The sequence below is a fragment of the Montipora capricornis genome, chromosome 10, assembly GCF_036669925.1.
Source record: "Montipora capricornis isolate CH-2021 chromosome 10, ASM3666992v2, whole genome shotgun sequence".
In the NCBI taxonomy this organism is placed as follows: domain Eukaryota; kingdom Metazoa; phylum Cnidaria; class Anthozoa; order Scleractinia; family Acroporidae; genus Montipora; species Montipora capricornis.
The window spans coordinates 1,840,774-1,865,152 of NC_090892.1; the positions used below are offsets into that span (position 1 = coordinate 1,840,774).

At 39.0% G+C, this 24,379-nt stretch overlaps 1 protein-coding gene across 1 annotated transcript in view; it reads right to left on the reverse strand.

Annotated features, from left to right (window-relative positions):
* LOC138020152 (uncharacterized) overlaps window positions 1-24,379 on the reverse strand; it is a 202,410-nt gene that overhangs the window by 51,200 nt on the left and 126,831 nt on the right. Inside the window, 27 exon segments of the mRNA XM_068867178.1 lie at window positions 506-852; window positions 1,282-1,404; window positions 1,714-1,839; window positions 2,556-2,681; window positions 4,645-4,770; window positions 6,637-6,762; window positions 8,670-8,913; window positions 9,209-9,555; window positions 9,989-10,235; window positions 10,337-10,677; window positions 11,176-11,205; window positions 11,523-11,763; window positions 12,560-12,906; window positions 13,339-13,461; window positions 13,771-13,896; window positions 14,756-14,881; window positions 16,868-16,993; window positions 17,995-18,120; window positions 18,980-19,223; window positions 19,519-19,865; window positions 20,305-20,551; window positions 20,653-20,993; window positions 21,485-21,514; window positions 21,843-22,083; window positions 22,880-23,226; window positions 23,655-23,777; window positions 24,087-24,212. Coding sequence (XP_068723279.1) covers window positions 506-852; window positions 1,282-1,404; window positions 1,714-1,839; window positions 2,556-2,681; window positions 4,645-4,770; window positions 6,637-6,762; window positions 8,670-8,913; window positions 9,209-9,555; window positions 9,989-10,235; window positions 10,337-10,677; window positions 11,176-11,205; window positions 11,523-11,763; window positions 12,560-12,906; window positions 13,339-13,461; window positions 13,771-13,896; window positions 14,756-14,881; window positions 16,868-16,993; window positions 17,995-18,120; window positions 18,980-19,223; window positions 19,519-19,865; window positions 20,305-20,551; window positions 20,653-20,993; window positions 21,485-21,514; window positions 21,843-22,083; window positions 22,880-23,226; window positions 23,655-23,777; window positions 24,087-24,212 — 5,444 coding nt within the window.

Here is a 24,379-nt window from a genome sequence, read left to right on the forward strand (position 1 = left end):
GGTCTGCAAAATTCCCCTGCCTGCATCGCAACCACCGTGGGCAGTTAATTCTAAGCCATTTCGGAATAGGCGCCCAAAGCGTCGCTTTGACGGCTTCGTCTAAATGACAGTGAAGACTGAAGTAAACGAAGCCGGTCAAGAAATGTACCACAAAGCGCTCGTAAGGTCCACAGGTAACTCAACTGATGCTTATAGGACCAAAAGATTTAAAAGATAATTAACCTATTATTCATTTGTGTCTACAATTTTCAAATGGACTGTAGCACGCGCGAAACAAGTTTCTCTGATCGTCTGTGATTTAAAATTCATCCGTAATAAGATGGATGGAACGTAACTAAGAGCTGATTAGGCACAGACATTTGTCATCGATGGCATTAGAAACCACGACCTTCCTCTCAGTTAAAAGTTGGTGCCCTACAATTTAAGCCAAGTTAGACCCAATACGATTGATAACATCTGGCAGAAGCACAATAAAATGTTTGCACATCAACGACGGTAATCGTACCTGTGGCAATTCTGGTCTCATTCCCGCTGCTGTTGTAAATACATCACTTTCCGCTAGCAACAGAGCTTTATCGATGAAAGTAAAGCCTCTCTGGAACCTTATGCGATCTATGAGTTTTCCGTATTCCTGTGCTGTCACATCAGAGCCCTTGAGTTTGTTAAATGGAAACTCTAACACAGCCTTAGAGCTGTAAGCAATTACAGCAATGTGAGTCTTATTAGGACCCACATTTAAGGCCTCAATCATCCTTTTCAGGAACTCTAGCATTTTTGCCCAATTACGTCTACCAATGCTTCCCGATGAATCCACAATAAATGCTATGTCTGCCACGGCTTCGCAGTCAAATTCTGAAGAGAGAATAAATTTTTAAAAAAATTATATCAACTAAGTAACCATTTAACTGACTCTATTTACACTTCTGAAAAGCCATAACAATTTCCCGAAAGAAGTTCTTCTCCCTGCCGATATTTGTGTTTTATTTGTCAACGCCGTTAAGGACGACTTTGAGTTTTTGTAACACCCTCTCTGCTCAGCAGATCTTGAAGAAAATGATACATATAATGTGAGATGGCAAACTCGGTCATGCAAGGCGTGTTCTAAGTGTTCTACAGTGTTTCTGAATTTGCTATGCATCAGGATAAAATAGCAAGGTCTATACAAAAGTTTTTCCCGCACGGCATTTCAAGCTAAAGAAAACTTTACGAGCCTCTCAATACTGCGAATTCTTCCTTAATAAATCCCGACTGATACGTTAGGCAGTGTAAATGATACATTACTTTGGCAAGTGGTATTGTCGGCGTTCAGGGTAAAACCTTTGTTGCAGGAACACTCAAAGCCACCATCGGTGTTTTTACAAACTTGCTGGCATCCTCCGTTGACAACAAGGCATTCATTAACATCTGTCAAAATTAAATCAATAAACATCTTCGAGCGTTGTTCATGCTATTTTCTTATACTCATAGAAATTTGTTTTAAAAGAAAAGGACATAAAAAGATAAAAAAAGAAGGTTTGAAGCTTAAAAGCCAAGAAAATGACGTATTCGAAAGTCATCTTATTCAGTGGTAAACTGGAACAAACACCTGTTTGTTGAAACGAAACCGCTTCATCCATCACAGTCCTGGGCAGCATCCCTTATCTCCTCTGAACTCTTATTAACCTCTTTTATCGGTAATTCCTTACACTGACAAGACAAGAAATCAGCTATTACCTGTGCACGTTTTGCCATCTCCTGTATATCCTGCATCGCAGCTACATGTATACGATCCTTCAATGTTGCTACACTGAGCGTTGGGACCACACTCGTTAGTTTCAGGGCTGGCACATTCATCGATATCTGTAGGTAAAATTTGTTTAAGATTAGTAAATGAACATTTTAAAGGAAGAGACCCCGTAGACAAGAGACAATCTGATAAAATCCTGTCTTTCTGCGAAACAATAAAACGAACATAAACAAACGCATGGAAGAAAAAAACTGAAAATGATGCAGCAAAGGATTGAAGAGATAATAATAATAATAATAATAATGATAATAATAAAAATAATAATAATAATAATAATAATAATAATATTAATAATATCTTTATTACGCTTTCAAAAATAAACAATGTTTAATATTACTCTTAAGCATTACAATTTTCCCAATTTATTATTATTATTATTATTATTATTATTATTATTATTGTTATTATTATTATTATTATTATTATTATTATTATTATTTCAAACTAATAACATCTTTATTTGCCATAGTTCTTGAGAAGTGCATTTAGTGCTACGCCATTAATTGGGACTGGCTTGACAGAAATACAATCAAATCAACACATATGAGATGATAGGTTGGTGTTTGAGGAGAGGAGAAAGACGGAGTACCCGCAGATAGAGTTCCTGAAGCTGAGAAGAGAACTAACAAATAAACCCACATATGACACGGAGTCTAGGAATCGATCCCTCGCCACATTGGTGAGGCGAGTGCTCTGACCACTGCGCCATTCCTGCTTCTGATTTCAAATGTTAACTTACTTATCTAACTCACAAAATCGTACTGATTACCTGTGCAATTTTGTCCATCTCCTGTATATCCATCACGACATCTGCAGGTATACGATCCTTCAGCGTTGATACAAGCTGCATTAGGGTCACACTCGTTTCTTTTAGGACTGGCACATTCATCGATATCTGTGCAAAGTTAAGGCAACAGAAGTAAAGAAAGCATCCTTAGAAAACAGTCTACAAAGCACTCGTAGTAAAACAAACGCATGGCAGCTAGGTAACTGTAATAATGACCTCGTAATAGCCGTAATAGCCGGGAAATTGGCACAGGTACGTAATAGGACTCGCGAACCCAAAATCCATCATATTATATTCACACGCACTATTCCTACTTCAAACAGCATAATCCTTAAAAACACTACCATCCACATCCACCGAGCAGCATCATACACAGGAGCAAAATCCTTCACAAATTATATCAGTGCCATGTGGTAGGCAATGTGCAATACTGTTCGCCAAATGATGGCTATTAGTGAGCATCGTGTCATCTCGTGTTTTCCTCATTCTGCAGCAACATTTTTCAGTTAGAGTAACATACAACATTACGACACTTGCTGCAATCTAATTGTTTTTCTTTTTTTTTTGTCTAGATCCTAGAATACAGAGTGGTTGTGTTGGAATAAATCGAGAGAAGCAAAGACGTCAGAAGTGCTAACCTTCCCAACGGTTTTAGCTATGGTTGTATGAGAGTAGGAAATCTACTTTGAACGCTTATAACTCTCGTAGTATTTAACATGTGGCTTCCATTTCTCGTTCTGGAAATGTTCTTACAATGTACTTTCAAATGCATAAATAAAATCTCGCAATACTAAAATTGGGTTAAAATCATCGATTTATGAGCATGCACCGTTTTGCCGAAAGGGTCAATTAACTATCATTTAGACTCTTCCCCTTTTCGTTAATTCATGAAGGAATTTTCATCACGTTATTTGCTCTACAATTTAATATCATTAAATCACTTAAAACAAGACAACCTAATACATGTATGAAAGTTACAATTTTGCCTTACACGCCTAAAATTCATAATAACACGGCAAAAAAACTTTTGAATGTTAAAGGAAGCACTAATTGTGTTTGTTCTCAAAGAAACTGTGAACGTTAGGGAAAAAAGTCTTATTTCTAATTTAAGACCACCTCCAGGTAGGTTATGTAAATGACCCGCATCAGACCTGCATTTCAACCCGCTTCCCTCAAGGTACCAAAGAAAACGTTTCTCCTTCTCCTGTACAGCCCACTTTCTCCGTATTCAATGTTGGAAGGTAACGCAACAATTGTCCACTGAAACCGTTCAGGGTTGTACAAATGAAAGAGGGGGAGGGGGGGGGGGGGGGGGGGAGAGAGACAAGCAAAAAAAAAAAAGGACGTCAAACAAGCTAACCTCCCCCCAACGGTTTTATCTACGGCGGGTGTAAAACACAGGTCACATTCCACAGGTCACTCGTTGCAGGTCATTGTTTTACTTTCTTGAAAGTAACCCAAAACCCTCAATTTGGCTAACCCTAGGCCTAAAAACCAACCTTAGGCCTAGGGTTAGCCAAATTCAGGGTTTTGGTTAATTTCCAAAACATAAAAAAATGACCTGCAACGAGTGACCTGTGGAATGTGACCTGTGTTTTACACCCGCCGTTTTATCTATGATTGTAGGTAAAGTGAGGATCACCAGTTTAACCTATGTAAAAGCGGATTCAACCTGCTCCTGGATTTGACAGACAGTATATCCCTCGTTACCGCTGTAGTATACAACCCTTCAGTGTTGATAGAAGCAGAGTTAAGGTAACACTCGTTTGTTTTAGGACTAGCACATTTATCGATATCTGTGTACAATCAAAATTGAAAACCTATTTAATGGAAGAGACCCGTTCTGCAAAACGATATCCACATATCAAATGAAATGTTGATAGAACTCACTGGGAACTCGGAAAAATCCGAGCTCCAGATGGGATTCGAACCCACGACCCTCTGTGTTCTGCAAAACGTAAGTATAAAATAACACTCTTCCTGTTTCAATCCGCATAAAAAGGCTATTGATTTCGAAAATGCGACCTTAATGTAAACTTATTTAACTAGGTTGCAAAAGCGTAAGAATTACCTGTGCACGTTTTGCCGTCTCCAGTATATCCCTCGTTACAGCTGCAGGTGTACGATCCTTCAGTGTTGAAACATTGAGCGTTGAGGTCACAGTCATATGTTTCAAAATTTGCACATTCATTCACGTCTGTAAGATACAAAAAAGGAATAATCCAAAAATAAGAAAGCATTCAAAATCTTAAGTAAGCTTAATGGCAAGTTATGAACCACAAAACGTTTTACAACTCCTATTTTATTGGATCAGTATCCAGAGCAGGATTGGTGGAGTGGTGAGAGCACTCGCCTCTCACTAATGTGGCCCTGGTTCGATTATCGGATTCGACGCCATATGTGGGTTGACTTTTTTGGTTTTCTACTCTGCTCCGAGAGGTTTTCCCCCGGGTATTCCGGTTTCCCCCTCTCCTCAAAAACCAACTTAAAACTTAAACTACCTTTCTTTAAGCTATGCTACAAAGTCATGCGTGGACTGTATAGCGGCTGCAGGAGGCACCACAGTGGGCGTTCGGTTCGACCTTTTTGAGCTGCGTCTTTGCCGCGCTTTGCGACGACGATTAAGAATTAGTAGTATACTAAGCACGAAGATCTATCGTAATCAAGACCAAGGCCCAGTGTTTCAGTTCTAAGTTGATTTGTGTGCCTTTTTTCTAAATGACCCCAAGAGCGGCTTTGGCAACTGAGGACTTTTTATTAAAACAGCCACGTTGAGTAGAAAGACCTATCCGACATGGATCGAAACGTTTAATTAAAAGGCAAATGTTAATAAGAGAAATTTCCCAGCCGTTTCGGCAACACAAAACTCTTTGCAGATAATTGAGCACAGGAATTAAGGGAAACAGAAGCGGAAAGTAATAAATGAATGATGAGCATTGGACTGGGCAAGAAAAGGCTAAAAGCCACGAGGTTGAGAATCGGTGGAACTGATCGAACTGGGTATAAATGTAAAAATATTGAAGATCCGTTACCAGGATTCATGTTAAGAAAAAAGTAAAATCGTTCTCTGGTAAAAAGTTTTGAAAAAACTATGAGCTTTCGACAGACTGAACTGCTGCCTTCAACGGATAAAAATGTGTGAAGCCTAAAAGCGAAAGAAATTTAAATATAACGAAAAATTCGCATAAATTAAAAGGTAAAAGCATGTAGTGGAAAGAATGTTTAAAATGCTAAGAAAATTAGTGTTTCTTTAAGAGAATGTGATATTGTCTTGGGAGCGGGCACGAATTGTTGTCTGCCCCTACAGTTTTTGCCGTGTGCCATGACTCCAATGTCTTTCTACTCCGGTTGTTCGCTTTGTCAATGATTTTAGAATTGTTAAAGTCAATATCATGATTAAAAGTCCACGCGTGTTTTGCGACATTTGAGCCTTTAGTACAATGCTTTAAGTTCCTCATATGTTCCTTTCTCCTAGTAGTAAAGGATCTTTTAGTTTCGCCAATGTAGCTCCACGGGCAAGATGCGCATGGAATTTTATAGATGACATTGCACTGGTCGTCTTCGGCAGGTCGAAACTTAGGGATAGGGAAATGCTGCTGTAAAGTTTTAACTGGTCTGCTAGTGACTTGGATGTCGTGTTCCTTGAGGATTCTTGTGAGAGGTTCCGTGACGCCTTTGATGTAGGGAAGGACTGCAAAGTTGCGTCGGTTTGTTGGCTCAACCCATTTAAAAAACATACCAACCAACTCTTCTGGAGTAGGTGTAGGTGGTGGAGGCCTCGCTTTCTTTCTTATAACATCAGCAGCGATTTTTTTGGGATAGCCGTAAATGGATTACATTTATATCATTTTCATTTATTTTTTGTTTTAACGTCTTGCGTTGGTAAATAAATGTTTAAAGACAAACACATTTCGGAAAAGAATCATGTTTTTTCCATTTTTGGCATGTACGCTAGAATGGTGCACACGTTGAAACACATTCCATTGCTTAGTTGTTTAGTCTATTAAATTTCAAAAAGCAACATTTGCCACAACGAAGGATGCGCGAAAAACAAGAAACTTGCCTGAACACGTTCTACCATCGCCCTGATATCCACTGATGCAGCGGCAGGTATAGAATCCCTTCGTGTTGTTACACTCAGCGTTCGGGTCACACTCGTTTGTTTCAGGCCTGGCACATTCATCAACATCTGTTGAAAACGATTTGCGAGTGAAACGTTATCACTTCTCCGATTAACGTTTACACTGGTAGACATTTCTGAAATGATAATCTTGTACATCAAAACAAATACTTTGCTGAAGAATGTGAGAGGAGAATGGATATTCACAATGCAGTCATTCTTTAAAATAAACGTACTTATCATTGTTATTATCATTAAACCTAAGTCGCCAAGGATTAAGTTAGTATATATCACAACATCTGAAAGAAAGTCAACCAATAACTTTTCGGGTTTCAGGAGCCTCAAGATGTACTTTGCAAAGACATTCAAAGCCTAAAATTATGTGAAGACAAAGCACATTTTGTAAACTGTAAATTCAATAAATCCAAAGATTTTTCGGGCTTTGAGAGCCTGTTCTAAAATCGGGACTCAATTTTAAGTGCAAATTCTTCATGGTCTAAGAACTTAAGATACGGTTTATCATTATCACTACCAAATATTATCGTCACCGTCATAATTATCAATACCATTATCGCAATTACCATCAGAAGTATCACAATTATTAATATTAGTCCTAATAATAATAATAATAATAATAATAATAATAAGCTGCCAACACTGTTAAATAGTGCTCAATACACATAAGTGTAGAGCTAAATCGTAGAAAGGTGAGGCTAATGAAACCAACACATGATTCACTGTTACTCCGAGTTTCGTGCTTACGCACTCATCAGACAGTATTTAATAAAGAAAATTCCTATCACTTATATACAAGCATGTGAAAAAAGTTATTGTTATTTGCATACTTACAATGGGCGTGAGTGAGCTATTTAAGGGCGTGGGTTGTGAGTGAAAGTCTATTTATAGATGACAGTCAATTGTTCCTTAAGTAGAACTTGTTTTCGTGGCGGCACTTCGAGATAAGTTCAGATCTTTTGTTCAGCAGTTCGTCGGGCTTGGAGTTAATTATCATTAGTTTTTCTGTCGTGCAAAGGTCGCATCTCTTCGTGATGTTGCTGTACGGTCTTGCTTTGCAGATGATAGTCCATTTAATATTAAAGTCTTTGTTGCTGTCGCGTAGATGCCAGATGTATTTAGATAGTTCTGTGCTGTTCATGTAGCTTCTGTTGTGGAATTAATGTTTGTGTTGCTTGAATCTTTTTTTGTATGTTCCTTCTGTCAATCCGATGTAGTTCTTCGTAGTATCGTCTGTTGTGACTCGGGCGTTGTAGATTACAGCTGATGTTAAGCAGTTATTATCAATGGGGCATTGGTCTTTATCGCGGCAGTTGCATTGGTCTTGGGCGTTAGGTTTGGTGTCGATGCTGGTTACTTTCTTGTTGTGCTTGTTAATTATAGATTGCATATTGTCCATACAACTGTAGCTGACCTTGACGTTGTTTTGATTGACTGTCATCTATAAATAGACTTATGCAAATAACTATAAATTTTCTCACTCTATTGTATATAAGTGATAGGAATTTTCTTTATTAAATACTGTCTGATGAGTGCGTAAGCACGAAACTCGGAGTAACAGTGAATCATGTGTTGGTTTCATTAGCCTCACCTTTCTAATATTAGTCCTAAAAATCATTATCCTTAATATTATTATTATCATCGTCATTATCATAATTACAATACATTATAGAGCTATCTTGGCTCTCTCTCTTTCAGCAACTGCACGGTACAACAAGCACACGTGAACGTTACTTTTGCTTTCCATGAAAGCCAAAGAGGCTCAATTAAATTTCTAAAGTAGCCTATCAAACAGCATCTTTGTTTTGTTTCATTATCATTATTACTATAGATTATATAGGGTTAAAAGGACTAAACTACTTTGGAGTGTAGTCTGGAATTCAAAAGAAAGAGGAGAGGTGGAGTGAAATCACATTTCATAGATCATTGTGAACCAGGCTACACAGACATCAATAAAATACCTTTTACGCAAATGCCTTTCTTTAGCTCATCTGCTTTGTCTTCCAACTCCTCAAACGAATCTACTTTAAACACATTATCAGGTCCAGAGGCAATCTGGTTCAGTTCAGAAAGATCGACATCCTTTCCTATGCCGAGCACGAAGACAGCTGATCCTTTATTCTGAAGACGTGCTGAGACCTCATCAAGCGGTGTATAGGCTCCCTGATCCGTTGTTTGCTTTCCTGTCGTAATCATGAACACGGGCTAGAGCAAACGAAAGAAATTCAGAAAAAAATGTTGACTCCATTTCAATGATATGATTGTTGCCTCGAATTCATCCCATTTAACGCTGCGCCCTGGAAATTACGTTAACTTCATTACTACTTTGAAGTCACGCGTTTGACGCCCATCTAGCCCCATCTATTCCTTTTCGGTCTTGCGCTTTCGCAAAGTATAACTCTAACGAATTTTAAGTAGTGTATGCGTGTTGTCATCCGACCAAGTTTGCTTTGGACGATTTATAAACTGGCAAATAAATATTCAATCAAACTTTTCTTACCCTGGATACACCATCTCTCATTCCGCTCTCGCGGGTCAACACTTCATTTTCTGCCAGGGCCAATGCCTTATCAATCTGCCTCGAGCCTCCCTTGCATTCTAGGAGACTAACCCGTCTGTTAACTTCCTCGCTGTTCAGAAGCGTTCCAGTTAACGTGTTAAATTTCAGAACAACCTTGCCATCTGTGCTGAATGGAATTAACGCAATGCGACCTACGGGCTTTGACACATCGAAAAACGTAACCAACTCTTGGACAAACTTCAAGACACGATTCCAGTTGTCAAGGTCATCGCAGACAGATGAATCGATGACGAAGGTGGTGTCCATAGGGATCGGACATGTTTCTTCTGTGGGAACAAAAAATTCGAGCCTCTCAAACATTCTTTCTCAAAACAATGTATAAAAAGAGCGGCATTGTTCTAAGTAACATTTCTTCAGTTGAAATCTATTAGAACACAATGTTCAAGTATTTGGCACTTGTATTTGTGTGTGTCGCAATTTTACGGCACTCTATCAAAAAAGGAAGAATTTATGAAAGCAAACGTCATGAAGGAAAGAAACTTGGCAGAAAGAAAGGAAACGTCGTGGCCACTTCTTTGCACAAGCTAGTCCCAGGTGTTAAAAACGTATGGTGGATGCCAGGATCACTAACCATTCCAAAGATATCGACTGGTTTGCCGCCTTTTCTTTCTGTCCGGTTGCACAATGGAGAGACTTTTTCAAATTATGAACACTATCTTTAGCAGAAATTTAACTCTACTTTATTGAATTTCTCCTTACCCGGTGGGCTTGGACAAGACTTTTGCACAATTGGTTTGACAATCTCCACGAGATCATCAAACCCAGTAGATTTGAACACTTTGTCATCAGAGCTTGCAATTTGCCTCAGTTGCCCAGAATTTACACTGCGACCGATACCCAAGGCGTACACTGTTACTCCCTTGTCTTTTATGCCTTGAGACGCTTTATCAAGTGGTGTAAATTGTTCCTGAGTTGACTGCTCGCCATCGGTAATCACAATTGCAACCTGCGGTAAGTTCAAGCAAACAAACAATTGGGTTTAGTGATGTTTTAATAAAGCTCATACTGAAACGCATGGCATTCCAATGACGTTCTTTCACTCATCACCTTTGGTACTGTAGCCCGCATTCCAGCACTTGATACAAACACAAGTTCATCAGCCATTTTTAGAGCTCTGTCAATATAAGTAAATCCCCGCTGAAAACGTATCGCATCGATGCGCTTTCCATATTCCTGCGCTGTAATTTCGGCTTCAGAGAAAGTATTGAACGTAAACTCAAGTTTAGGCTTGGTACTGTAAGCAATTACTGCTACATGGGTAGAATCTGGTCCAACGTTGAATTCATTTATTATGTCTTTCAAAAACTGTAACATCAATGGCCATCTTGAACGACCAATGCTTCCTGAGGAGTCCACAATCAATGCTACATCTGCAACAGCTCTACATGCTACAGAAGAAAGGGGAAAGAAACGTTAAAAGTCACGCTGTGCTTGAACTCCGCAAAACTTGATTGGTCACCGGGACCTCCGTATCAAGCATGGAACCCTGTACACAATCCATGGCAAGTATCAATTGAAACACATATAGCCCAAGGTTTAGAATGTAACCATAGCTTTAATTCAATGACTTTTAAAGGCATCGCTCATAACATTATGATGAAAGCAAATAGTAAACTTAAATCAATGCCGAGTGAAGTAACTGAAAAATATTTCTTCGGCTACAGTTTGAAATCGTTTCGCGACTATTCCGACTCACCTCGCATGTTGAAACCTTTCTGAACAATTCTAACGTCTCTTTTTCAAATTCTTAACCGATGAGTCATTTGTATAAAGAAAAAGAAAGACCAAAAAAGGACCTTACATCTGCCTTGATCAAGATCGCAACATATCATCTGGTTATAACTTTTTTTATTTAAATAAAATAAAATAAAATAAAAAACACTTACGTGGTGGTGTTGGTGTTTCGCGGAGAGCAGCTGTAAAGCAAACATGGCCACTTTGTTAACGCTTTCTTGGGAGGGAAATGATACTTTGGAATCATTAAACATGCTAATGCTCAAAGTTCCTGGTAAAACATGCACTACTATTACACCTTTTAAAATCAGCACTTGTACAAGCTCTGTTTCTACCAGGGATGAGTGATTAGTCTTCGAAGGTTTGCTTATGGAAGAGTTCAACTGTCCGGACCGTTTTTCACTTGTCATATCCGTTCTTCCAGTTTCGGACTCATCACTTATCACCTTGCTAAATAGCTTGGAGTTTTTTTTGTTTTTTACATTGAAACCCAACTTACCAGTACAAGAATTTTCCACAATAGTATCAGCTGCAGGAGTAAGATCTGCAAAGGTGGGGGCAGTGAATACATTTTTAGCTGAACTGGCAATGTCGGTTAACTGTGTTTCATTGACACCTGATCCAATACCAAGAGAAAACACGTTTACATTCTTGTCCTTGAGCCCGCGAGAAGCCTCTGATAGTTCTGTGAAGCTACCCCTGTCAGTTGTTTGTTGGCCGTCGGTGATAACAACTGCAATCTGAAAACAAAAGGAACAAGATGCTGATATTGCAAAAAAGAAGAAAACGAACCCATGCAGAAAGCCTCCAAAGAATCAACAAAGATGTTTTCTTGCCTGCGGCTGTCTTCAAAGGTACCTACTTCGACGGCATCAGAGCGCCGAAGATTCTAAAATCGGTATTTTCAAAGTAATAACTGTACATATACGCAACCATAACTAAAGGCTAACCATTTGAGAAATCGGCGCCTAGACCGAATTACCGCAGACATTGCACTGCCATAATTGAAAGCTAACCATTCGGCAATCGTCGGTCTGCAAAATTCCCCTGCCTGCATCGCAACCACCGTGGGCAGTTAATTCTAAGCCATTTCGGAATAGGCGCCCGAAGCGTCGCTTTGACGGCTTCGTCTAAATGACAGTGAAGACTGAAGTAAACGAAGCCGGTCAAGAAATGTACCACAAAGCGCTCGTAAGGTCCACAGGTAACTCAACTGATGCTTATAGGACCAAAAGATTTAAAAGCTAATGAACCTATTATTCATTTGTGTCTACAATTTTCAAATGGACTGTAGCACGCGCGAAACAAGTTTCTCTGATCGTCTGTGATTTAAAATTCATCCGTAATAAGATGGATGGAACGTAACTAAGAGCTGATTAGGCACAGACATTTGTCATCGATGGCATTAGAAACCACGACCTTCCTCTCAGTTAAAAGTTGGTGCCCTACAATTTAAGCCAAGTTAGACCCAATACGATTGATAACATCTGGCAGAAGCACAATAAAATGTTTGCACATCAACGACGGTAATCGTACCTGTGGCAATTCTGGTCTCATTCCCGCTGCTGTTGTAAATACATCACTTTCCGCTAGCAACAGAGCTTTATCGATGAAAGTAAAGCCTCTCTGGAACCTTATGCGATCTATGAGTTTTCCGTATTCCTGTGCTGTCACATCAGAGCCCTTGAGTTTGTTAAATGGAAACTCTAACACAGCCTTAGAGCTGTAAGCAATTACAGCAATGTGAGTCTTATTAGGACCCACATTTAAGGCCTCAATCATCCTTTTCAGGAACTCTAGCATTTTTGCCCAATTACGTCTACCAATGCTTCCCGATGAATCCACAATAAATGCTATGTCTGCCACGGCTTCGCAGTCAAATTCTGAAGAGAGAATAAAAATCAACCAATTAAACTTTTAACTGACTCTATTTACTCTTCTGAAAACCATAACAATTTCCCGAAAGGAGTTCTTCTCCCTGCCGATATTTGTGTTTTATTTGTCAACGCCGTTAAGGACGACTTTGACTTGACTTGACTTGACTTGACTTGACTTTAACCCTCTCTGCTCAGCAGATCTTGAAGAAAATGATACATATAATGTGAGATGGCAAACTCGGTCATGCAAGGCGTGTTCTAAGTGTTCTACAGTGTTTCTGAATTTGCTATGCATCAGGATAAAATAGCAAGGTCTATACAAAAGTTTTTCTTGCACGGCATTTCAAGCTAAAGAAAACTTTACGAGCCTCTCAATACTGCGAATTCTTCCTTAATAAATCCCGACTGATATGTTAGGCAGTGTAAATGATACATTACTTTGGCAAGTGGTATTGTCGGCGTTCAGGGTAAAACCTTTGTTGCAGGAACACTCAAAGCCACCATCGGTGTTTTTACAAACTTGCTGGCATCCTCCGTTGACAACAAGGCATTCATTAATATCTGTCAAAATTAAATCAATAAACATCTTCGAGCGTTGTTCATGCTATTTTCTTATACCCATAGAAATTTGTTTTAAAAGAAAAGGACATAAAAAGATAAAAAAAGAAGGTTTGAAGCTTAAAAGCCAAGAAAATGACGTATTCGAAAGTCATCTTATTCAGTGGTAAACTGGAACAAACACCTGTTTGTTGAAACGAAACCGCTTCATCCATCACAGTCCTGGGCAGCATCCCTTATCTCCTCTGAACTCTTATTAACCTCTTTTATCGGTAATTCCTTACACTGACAAGACAAGAAATCAGCTATTACCTGTGCACGTTTTGCCATCTCCTGTATATCCTGCATCGCAGCTACATGTATACGATCCTTCAATGTTGCTACACTGAGCGTTGGGACCACACTCGTTAGTTTCAGGGCTGGCACATTCATCGATATCTGTAGGTAAAATTTGTTTAAGATTAGTAAATGAACATTTTAAAGGAAGAGACCCCGTAGACAAGAGACATTCTGATAAAATCCTGTCTTTCTGCGAAACAATAAAACGAACATAAACAAAGGCATGAAAGAAAAAAACTGAAAATGATGCAGCAAAGGATTGAAGAGATAATAATAATAATAATGATATTATTTGCATAATAAAAAATAAAAATATTTACAAAAATTAAAATATCTCCAAAAGGTAAGAACTATAAATTTACGAGCAATATAGATATTTCTCTGTTAAAACTGTTTTAAAACTTCCAAATGAATAAATAAATAAATAAAATAAAATAATAATGATAATAATAATAAAAAAAATAATAATAATAATAATAATAATATCTTTATTACGCTTTCAAAAATAAACAATGTTTAATATTACTCTTAAGCATTACAATTTTCCCAAATTATTATTATTATTATTATTGTTATTATTATTATTATTATTATTATTATTATTATTATTATTATTATTATTGTTATTTCAAACTAATAACATCTTTATTTGCCATAGTTCTTGAGAAGTGCATTTAGTGCTACGCCATTAATTGGGACTGGCTTGACAGAAATACAATCAAATCAACACATATGAGATGATAGGTTGGTGTTTGAGGAGAGGGGAAAGACGGAGTACCCGCAGATAAAGTTCCTGAAGCTGAGAAGAGAACCAACAAATAAACCCACATATGACACGGAGTCTAGGAATCGATCCCTGGCCACATTGGTGAGGCGAGTGCTCTGACCACTGCGCCATTCCTGCTTCTGATTTCAAATGTTAACTTACTTATCTAACTCACAAAATCGTACTGATTACCTGTGCAGTTTTGTCCATCTCCTGTATATCCATCACGACATCTGCAGGTATACGATCCTTCAGCGTTGATACAAGCTGCATTAGGGTCACACTCGTTTCTTTTAGGACTGGCACATTCATCGATATCTGTGCAAAATTAAGTCAACACAAGTAAACAAAGCATCCTTAGAAAACAGTCTACAAAGCACTCATAGTAAAACAAACGCATGGCAGCTAGGTAACTGTAATAATGACCTCGTAATAGCCGGGAAATTGGCACAGGTACGTAATAGGACTCGCGAACCCAAAATCCATCATATTATATTCACACGCACTATTCCTATTTCAAACAGCATAAGAAGACTGTTTATTTCCCAAATGCCACCTAATCCTTAAAAACACTACCATCCACATCCACCGAGCAGCATCATAAACAGGAGCAAAATCCTTCACAAATTATATCAGTGCCATGTGGTAGGCAATGTGCAATACTGTTTTCCTCATTTTAAAGTGAGCTTGAAGTTCGCCAAATGATGGCTATTAGTGAGCATCGTGTCATCTCGTGTTTTCCTCATTCTGCAGCAACATTTTTCAGTTAGAGTAACATACAACATTACGACACTTGCTGCAATCTAATTGTTTTTCTTTTTTTTTTGTCTAGATCCTAGAATACAGAGTGGTTGTGTTGGAATAAATCGAGAGAAGCAAAGACGTCAGAAGTGCTAACCTTCCCAACGGTTTTAGCTATGGTTGTATGAGAGTAGGAAATCTACTTTGAACGCTTATAACTCTCGTAGTATTTAACATGTGGCTTCCATTTCTCGTTCTGGAAATGTTCTTACAATGTACTTTCAAATGCATAAATAAAATCTCGCAATACTAAAATTGGGTTAAAATCATCGATTTATGAGCATGCACCGTTTTGCATGCTCTTCCCCTTTTCGTTAATTCATGAAGGAATTTTCATCACGTTATTTGCTCTACAGTTTAATATCATTAAATCACTTAAAACAAGACAACCTAATACATGTATGAAAGTTACAATTTTGCCTTACACGCCTAAAATTCATAATAACACGGCAAAAAAACTTTTGAATGTTAAAGGAAGCACTAATTGTGTTTGTTCTCAAAGAAACTGTGAACGTTAGGGAAAAAAGTCTTATTTCTAATTTAAGACCACCTCCAGGTAGGTTATGTAAATGACCCGCATCAGACCTGCATTTCAACCCGCTTCCCTCAAGGTACCAAAGAAAACGTTTCTCCTTCTCCTGTACAGCCCACTTTCTCCGTATTCAATGTTGGAAGGTAACGCAACAATTGTCCACTGAAACCGTTCAGGGTTGTACAAATGAAAGAGGGGGAGGGGGGGGGGGGTGGGGAGAGAGACAAGCAAAAAAAAAAAAGGACGTCAAACAAGCTAACCTCCCCCCAACGGTTTTATCTACGGCGGGTGTAAAACACAGGTCACATTCCACAGGTCACTCGTTGCAGGTCATTGTTTTACTTTCTTGAAAGTAACCCAAAACCCTCAATTTGGCTAACCCTAGGCCTAAAAACCAACCTTAGGCCTAGGGTTAGCCAAATTCAGGGTTTTGGTTACTTTCCAAAACATAAAACAATGACCTGCAACGAGTGACCTGTGGAATGTGACCTGTGTTTTAGACCCGCCGTTTTATCTATGATTGTAGGTAAAATGAGGATCACCAGTTTAACCTATGTAAAAGCGGATTCAACCTGCTCCTGGATTTGACAGACAGTATATGCCTCGTTACCGCTGTAGTATACAACCCTTCAGTGTTGATAGAAGCAGAGTTAAGGTAACAACCGTTTGTTTTAGGACTGGCACATTTATCGATATCTGTGTACAATCAAAATTGAAAACCTATTTAATGGAAGAGACCCGTTCTGCAAAACGATATCCACATATCAAATGAAATGTTAATAGAACTCACTGGGAACTCGGAATAATCCGAGCTCCAGATGGGATTCGAACCCACGACCCTCCGTGTTCTGCAAAACGTAAGTATAAAATAACACTCTTCCTGTTTAAATCCGCATAAGAAGGCTATTGATTTCGAAAATGCGATCTTAATGTAAACTTATTTAACTAGGTTGCAAAAGCGTAAGAATTACCTGTGCACGTTTTGCCGTCTCCAGTATATCCCTCGTTACAGCTGCAGGTGTACGATCCTTCAGTGTTGAAACATTGAGCGTTGAGGTCACAGTCATATGTTTCAAAATTTCCACATTCATTCACGTCTGTAAGACACAAGAAAGGAACAATCAAAAAATAAGAAAGCATTCAAAATCTTAAGTGAGCTTAATGGCACGTTATGAACCACAAAACGTTTTACAACTCCTATTTTATTGGATCAGTATCCAGAGCAGAATTGGTGGAGTGGTGAGAGCACTCGCCTCCCACTAATGTGGCCCTGGTTCGATTATCCGATTCGACGCCATATGTGGGTTGACTTTTTTGGTTTTCTACTCTGCTCCGAGAGCTTTTCCCCCGGGTATTCCGGTTTCCCCCTCTCCTCAAAAACCAACTTAAAACTTAAGCTATCTTTCTTTAAGCTATGCTACTAAGTCATGCGTGGACTGTATAGCGGCTGCAGGAAGCACCACAGTGGGCGTTCGGTTCGACCTTTTTGAGCTGCGTCTTTGCCGCGCTTTGCGACGACGATTAAGAATTAGTAGTATACTAAGCACGAAGATCTATCGTAATCAAGACCAAGGCCCAGTGTTTCAGTTCTAAGTTGATTTGTGTGCCTTTTTTCTACATGACCCCAAGAGCGGCTTTGGCAACTGAGGACTTTTTATTAAAACAGCCACGTTGAGTAGAAAGACCTATCCGACATGGATCGAAACGTTTAATTAAAAGGCAAATGTTAATAAGAGAAATTCCCCAGCCGTTTCGGCAACACAAAACTCTTTGCAGATAATTGAGCACAGGAATTAAGGGTAACAGAAGCGGAAAGTAATAAATGAATGATGAGCATTGGACTGGGCAAGAAAAGGCTAAAAGCCACGAGGTTGAGAATTGGTGGAACTGATCGAACTGGGTATAAATGGATTACATTTATATCATTTTCATTTATTTTTTGTTTTAACGTCTTGCGTTGGTAAATAAATCTTTAAAGACAAACACATTTCGGAAAAGAATCATGTTTTTTCCATTTTTGGCATGTACGCTAGAATGGTGCACACGTTGAAACACATTCCATTGCTTAGTTGTTTAGTCTATTAAACAAGAAACTTGCCTGAACACGTTCTACCATCGCCCTGATATCCACTGATGCAGCGGCAGGTATAGAATCCCTTCGTGTTGTTACACTCAGCGTTCGGGTCACACTCGTTTGTTTCAGGCCTGGCACATTCATCAACATCTGTTGAAAACGATTTGCGAGTGAAACGTTATCACTTCTCCGATTAACTTTTACACTGGTAGACATTTCTGAAATGATAATCTCGTACATCAAAACAAATACTTTGCTGAAGAATGTGAGAGGAGAATGGATATTCACAATGCAGTTATTCTTTAAAATAAACGTACTTATCATTGTTATTATCATTAAACCTAAGTCGCCAAGGATTAAGTTAGTATATATCACAACATCTGAAAGAAAGTCAACCAATAACTTTCGGGTTTCAGGAGCCTCAAGATGTACTTTGCAAATTTTGTAAATTGTAAATTGAATAAATCCAAAGATTTTTCGGGCTTTGAGAGCCTGTTCTAAAATCGGGACTCAATTTTAAGTGCAAATTCTTCATGGTCTAAGAACTTAAGATACGGTTTATTATTATCACTACCAAATATTATCGTCACCGTCATAATTATCAATACCATTATCGCAATTACCATCAGAAGTATCACAATTATTAATATTAGTCCTAAAAATCATTATCCTTAATATTATTATTATCATCGTCATTATCATAATTACAATACATTATAGAGCTATCTTGGCTCTCTCTCTTTCAGCAACTGCACGGTACAACAAGCACACGTGAACGTTACTTTTGCTTTCCATGAAAGCCAAAGAGGCTCAATTAAATTTCTAAAGTAGCCTATCAAACAGCATCTTTGTTTTGTTTCATTATCATTATTACTATAGATTATATAGGCTTAAAAGGACTAAACTACTTTGGAAGGTAGTCTGGAATTCAAAAGAAAGAGGAGAGGTGGAGTGAAATCACATTCCATAGATCATTGTTAACCAGGCTACACAGACATCAATAAAATACCTTTTACGCAAATGCCTTTCTTTAGCTCATCTGCTTTGTCTTCCAACTCCTCAAACGAATCTACTTTAAACACATTATCAGGTCCAGAGGCAATCTGGTTCAGTTCAGAAAGATCGACATCCTTTCCTATGCCGAGCACGAAGACAGCTGATCCTTTATTCTGAAGACGTGCTGAGACCTCATCAAGCGGTGTATAGGCTCCCTGATCCGTTGTTTGCTTTCCTGTCGTAATCACGAACACGGGCTAGGGCAAACGAAAGAAATTCAGAAAAAAATGTTGACTCCATTTCAATGATATGATTGTTGCCTCGAATTCATCCCATTTAACGCTGCGCCCTGGAAATTACGTTAACTTCATTACTACTTTGAAGTCACGTGTTTGACGCCCATCTAGCCCCATCTATTCCTTTTCGGTCTTGCGCTTTCGCAAAGTATAACTCTAACGAATTTTAAGTAGTGTATGCGTGTTGTCATCCGACCAAGTTTGCTTTGGACGATTTATAAACTGGCAAATAAATATTCAATCAAACTTTTCTTACCCTGGATACACCATCTCTCATTCCGCTCTCGCTGGTCAACACTTCATTTTCTGCCAGGGCCAATGCCTTATCAATCTGCCTCGAGCCTCCCTTGCATTCTAGGAGACTAACCCGTCTGTTAACTTCCTCGCTGTTCAGAAGCGTTCCAGTTAACGTGTTAAATTTCAGAACAACCTTGCCATCTGTGCTGAATGGAATTAACGCAATGCGACCTACGGGCTTTGACACATCGAAAAACGTAACCAACTCTTGGACAAACTTCAAGACACGTTTCCAGTTGTCAAGGTCATCGCAGACAGACGAATCGATGACGAAGGTGGTGTCCATAGGGATCGGACATGTTTCTTCTGTGGGAACAAAAGATTCGAGCCTCTCAAACATTCTTTCTCAAAACAACGTAGAAAAAGAGCGGCATTGTTCTAAGTAACATTTCTTCAGTTGAAACCTAGTAGAACACAATGTTCAAGTATTTGGCACTTGTATTTGTGTGCGTCGCAATTTTACGGCACTCTATCAACCAACAAAGGAAGAATTTAAGAAAAAGTAAACGTCATGAAGGAAAGAGACGTGGCAGAAAGAAAGGAAACATCGTGGCCACTTCTTTGCACAAGCTAGTCCCAGGTGTTGAAAAAGTTTGGTGGATGCCAGGATCACTAACCAATCCAGAGATATCGACTGGTTTGCCGCCTTTTCTTTCTGTCCGGTTGCACAATGGAGAGACTTTTTCAAATTATGAACACTATTTTTAGCAGAAATTTAACTCTACTTTATTGAATTTCTCCTTACCCGGTGGGCTTGGACAAGACTTTTGCACAATTGGTTTGACAATCTCCACGAGATCATCAAACCCAGTAGATTTGAACACTTTGTCATCAGAGCTTGCAATTTGCCTCAGTTGCCCAGAATCTACACTGCGACCGATACCCAAGGCGTACACTGTTACTCCCTTGTCTTTTATGCCTTGAGACGCTTTATCAAGTGGTGTAAATTGTTCCTGAGTTGACTGCTCGCCATCGGTAATCACAATTGCAACCTGCGGTAAGTTCAAGCAAATAAACAATTGGGTTTAGTGATGTTTCAATAAAGCTCATACTGAAACGCATGGCATTCCAATGACGTTCTTTCACTCATCACCTTTGGTACTGTAGCCCGCATTCCAGCACTTGATACAAACACAAGTTCATCAGCCATTTTTAGAGCTCTGTCAATATAAGTAAATCCCCGCTGAAAACGTATCGCATCGATGCGCTTTCCATATTCCTGCGCTGTAATTTCGGCTTCAGAGAAAGTATTGAACGTAAACTCAAGTTTAGGCTTGGTACTGTAAGCAATTACTGCTACATGGGTAGAATCTGGTCCAACGTTGAATTCATTTATTATGTCTTTCAAAAACTGTAACATCAATGGCCATCTTGAACGACCAATGCTTCCTGAGGAGTCCACAATCAATGCTACATCTGCAACAGCTCTACATGCTACAGAAGAAAGGGGAAAGAAACGTTAAAAGTCACGCTGTGCTTGAACTCCGCAAAACTTGATTGGTCACCGGGACCTCCGTATCAAGCATGGAACCCTGTACACAATCCATGGCAAGTATCAATTGAAACACATATAGCCCAAGGTTTAGAATGTAACCATAGCTTTAATTCAATGACTTTTAAAGGCATCGCTCATAACATTATGATGAAAGCAAATAGTAAACTTAAATCAATGCCGAGTGAAGTAACTGAAAAATATTTCTTCGGCTACAGTTTGAAATCGTTTCGCGACTATTCCGACTCACCTCGCATGTTGAAACCTTTCTGAACAATTCTAACGTCTCTTTTTCAAATTCTTAACCGATGAGTCATTTGTATAAAGAAAAAGAAAGACCAAAAAGGGACCTTACATCTGCTTTGATTAAGATCGCAGCATATCATCTGGTTATAATTAGGATTATTAAAATAAAAAGAAAAAACACACTTACGTGGTGGTGTTGGTGTTTCGCGGAGAGCAGCTGTAAAGCAAACATGGCCACTTTGTTAACGCTTTTTTTGGGGGGAAATGATACTTTGGAATCATTAATCATGCTAATTCTCAAAGTTCCTGGTAAAACAGGCACTACTATTACACCTTTTAAAATCAGCACTTGTACAAGCTCTGTTTCTACCAGGGATGAGGGATCAGTCTCCGAAGGTTTGCTTATGGAAGAGTTCAACTGTCCGGACCGTTTTTCACTTGTCATATCCGTTCTTCCAGTTTCGGACTCATCTCTTATCACCTTGCTAAATAGCTTTGTGTTCTAGGGAGTGTTTTTTTGTTTTTTACATTCAAACCCAACTTACCAGTACAAGAATTTTCCACAATAGTATCAGCTGCAGGAGTAAGATCTGCAAAGGTGGGGGCAGTGAATACATTTTTAGCTGAACTGGCAATGTCGGTTAACTGTGTTTCATTGACACCTGATCCAATACCAAGAGAAAACACGTTTACATTCTTGTCCTTGAGCCCGCGAGAAGCCTCTGATAGTTCTGTGAAGCTACCCCTGTCAGTTGTTTGTTGGCCGTCGGTGATAACAACTGCAATCTGAAAACAAAAGGAACAAGATGCTGATATTGCAAAAAAGAAGAAAACGAACCCATGCAGAAAGCCTCCAAAGAATCAACAAAGATGTTTTCTTGCCTGCGGCTGTCTTCAAAGGTACCTACTTCGACGGCATCAGAGCGCCGAAGATTCTAAAATCGGTATTTTCAAAGTAATAACTGTACATATACGCAACCATAACTAAAGGCTAACCATTTGAGAAATCGGCGCCTAGACCGAATTACCGCAGACATTGCACTGCCATAATTGAAAGCTAACCATTCGGCAATCGTCGGTCTGCAAAATTTCCCTGCCTGCATCGCAACCACCGTGGGCAATTAATTCTAAGCCATTTCGGAATAGGCGCCCAAAGCGTCGCTTTGACGGCTTCGTCTAAATGACAGTGAAGACTGAAGTAAACGAAGCCGGTCAAGAAATGTACCACAAAGCGCTCGTAAGGTCCACAGGTAACTCAACTGATGCTTATAGGACCAAAAGATTTAAAAGCTAATTAACCTATTATTCATTTGTGTCTACAATTTTCAAATGGACTGTAGCACGCGCGAAACAAGTTTCTCTGATCGTCTGTGATTTAAAATTCATCCGTAATAAGATGGATGGAACGTAACTAAGAGCTGATTAGGCACAGACATTTGTCATCGATGGCATTAGAAACCACGACCTTCCTCTCAGTTAAAAGTTGGTGCCCTACAATTTAAGCCAAGTTAGACCCAATACGATTGATAACATCTGGCAGAAGCACAATAAAATGTTTGCACATCAACGACGGTAATCGTACCTGTGGCAATTCTGGTCTCATTCCCGCTGCTGTTGTAAATACATCACTTTCCGCTAGCAACAGAGCTTTATCGATGAAAGTAAAGCCTCTCTGGAACCTTATGCGATCTATGAGTTTTCCGTATTCCTGTGCTGTCACATCAGAGCCCTTGAGTTTGTTAAATGGAAACTCTAACACAGCCTTAGAGCTGTAAGCAATTACAGCAATGTGAGTCTTATTAGGACCCACATTTAAGGCCTCAATCATCCTTTTCAGGAACTCTAGCATTTTTGCCCAATTACGTCTACCAATGCTTCCCGATGAATCCACAATAAATGCTATGTCTGCCACGGCTTCGCAGTCAAATTCTGAAGAGAGAATAAATTTTTAAAAAAATTATATCAACCAATTAAACTTTTAACTGACCCTATTTACTCTTCTGAAAACCATAACAATTTCCCGAAAGGAGTTCTTCTCCCTGCCGATATTCGTGTTTTATTTGTCAACGCCGTTAAGGACGACTTTGACTTTTTGTAACACCCTCTCTGCTCAGCAGATCTTGAAGAAAATGATACATATAATGTGAGATGGAAAACTCGGTCATGCAAGGCGTGTTCTAAGTGTTCTACAGTGTTTCTGAATTTGCTATGCATCAGGATAAAATAGCAAGGTCTATACAAAAGTTTTTCCTGCACGGCATTTCAAGCTAAAGAAAACTTTACGAGCCTCTCAATACTGCGAATTCTTCCTTAATAAATCCCGACTGATATGTTAGGCAGTGTAAATGATACATTACTTTGGCAAGTGGTATTGTCGGCGTTCAGGGTAAAACCTTTGTTGCAGGAACACTCAAAGCCACCATCGGTGTTTTTACAAACTTGCTGGCATCCTCCGTTGACAACAAGGCATTCATTAATATCTGTCAAAATTAAATCAATAAACATCTTCGAGCGTTGTTCATGCTATTTTCTTATACTCATAGAAATTTGTTTTAAAAGAAAAGGACATAAAAAGATAAAAAAAGAAGGTTTGAAGCTTAAAAGCCAAGAAAATGACGTATTCGAAAGTCATCTTATTCAGTGGTAAACTGGAACAAACACCTGTTTGTTGAAACGAAACCGCTTCATCCATCACAGTCCTGGGCAGCATCCCTTATCTCCTCTGAACTCTTATTAACCTCTTTTATCGGTAATTCCTTACACTGACAAGACAAGAAATCAGCTATTACCTGTGCACGTTTTGCCATCTCCTGTATATCCTGCATCGCAGCTACATGTATACGATCCTTCAATGTTGCTACACTGAGCGTTGGGACCACACTCGTTAGTTTCAGGGCTGGCACATTCATCGATATCTGTAGGTAAAATTTGTTTAAGATTAGTAAATGAACATTTTAAAGGAAGAGACCCCGTAGACAAGAGACAATCTGATAAAATCCTGTCTTTCTGCGAAACAATAAAACGAACATAAACAAACGCATGGAAGAAAAAAACTGAAAATGATGCAGCAAAGGATTGAAGA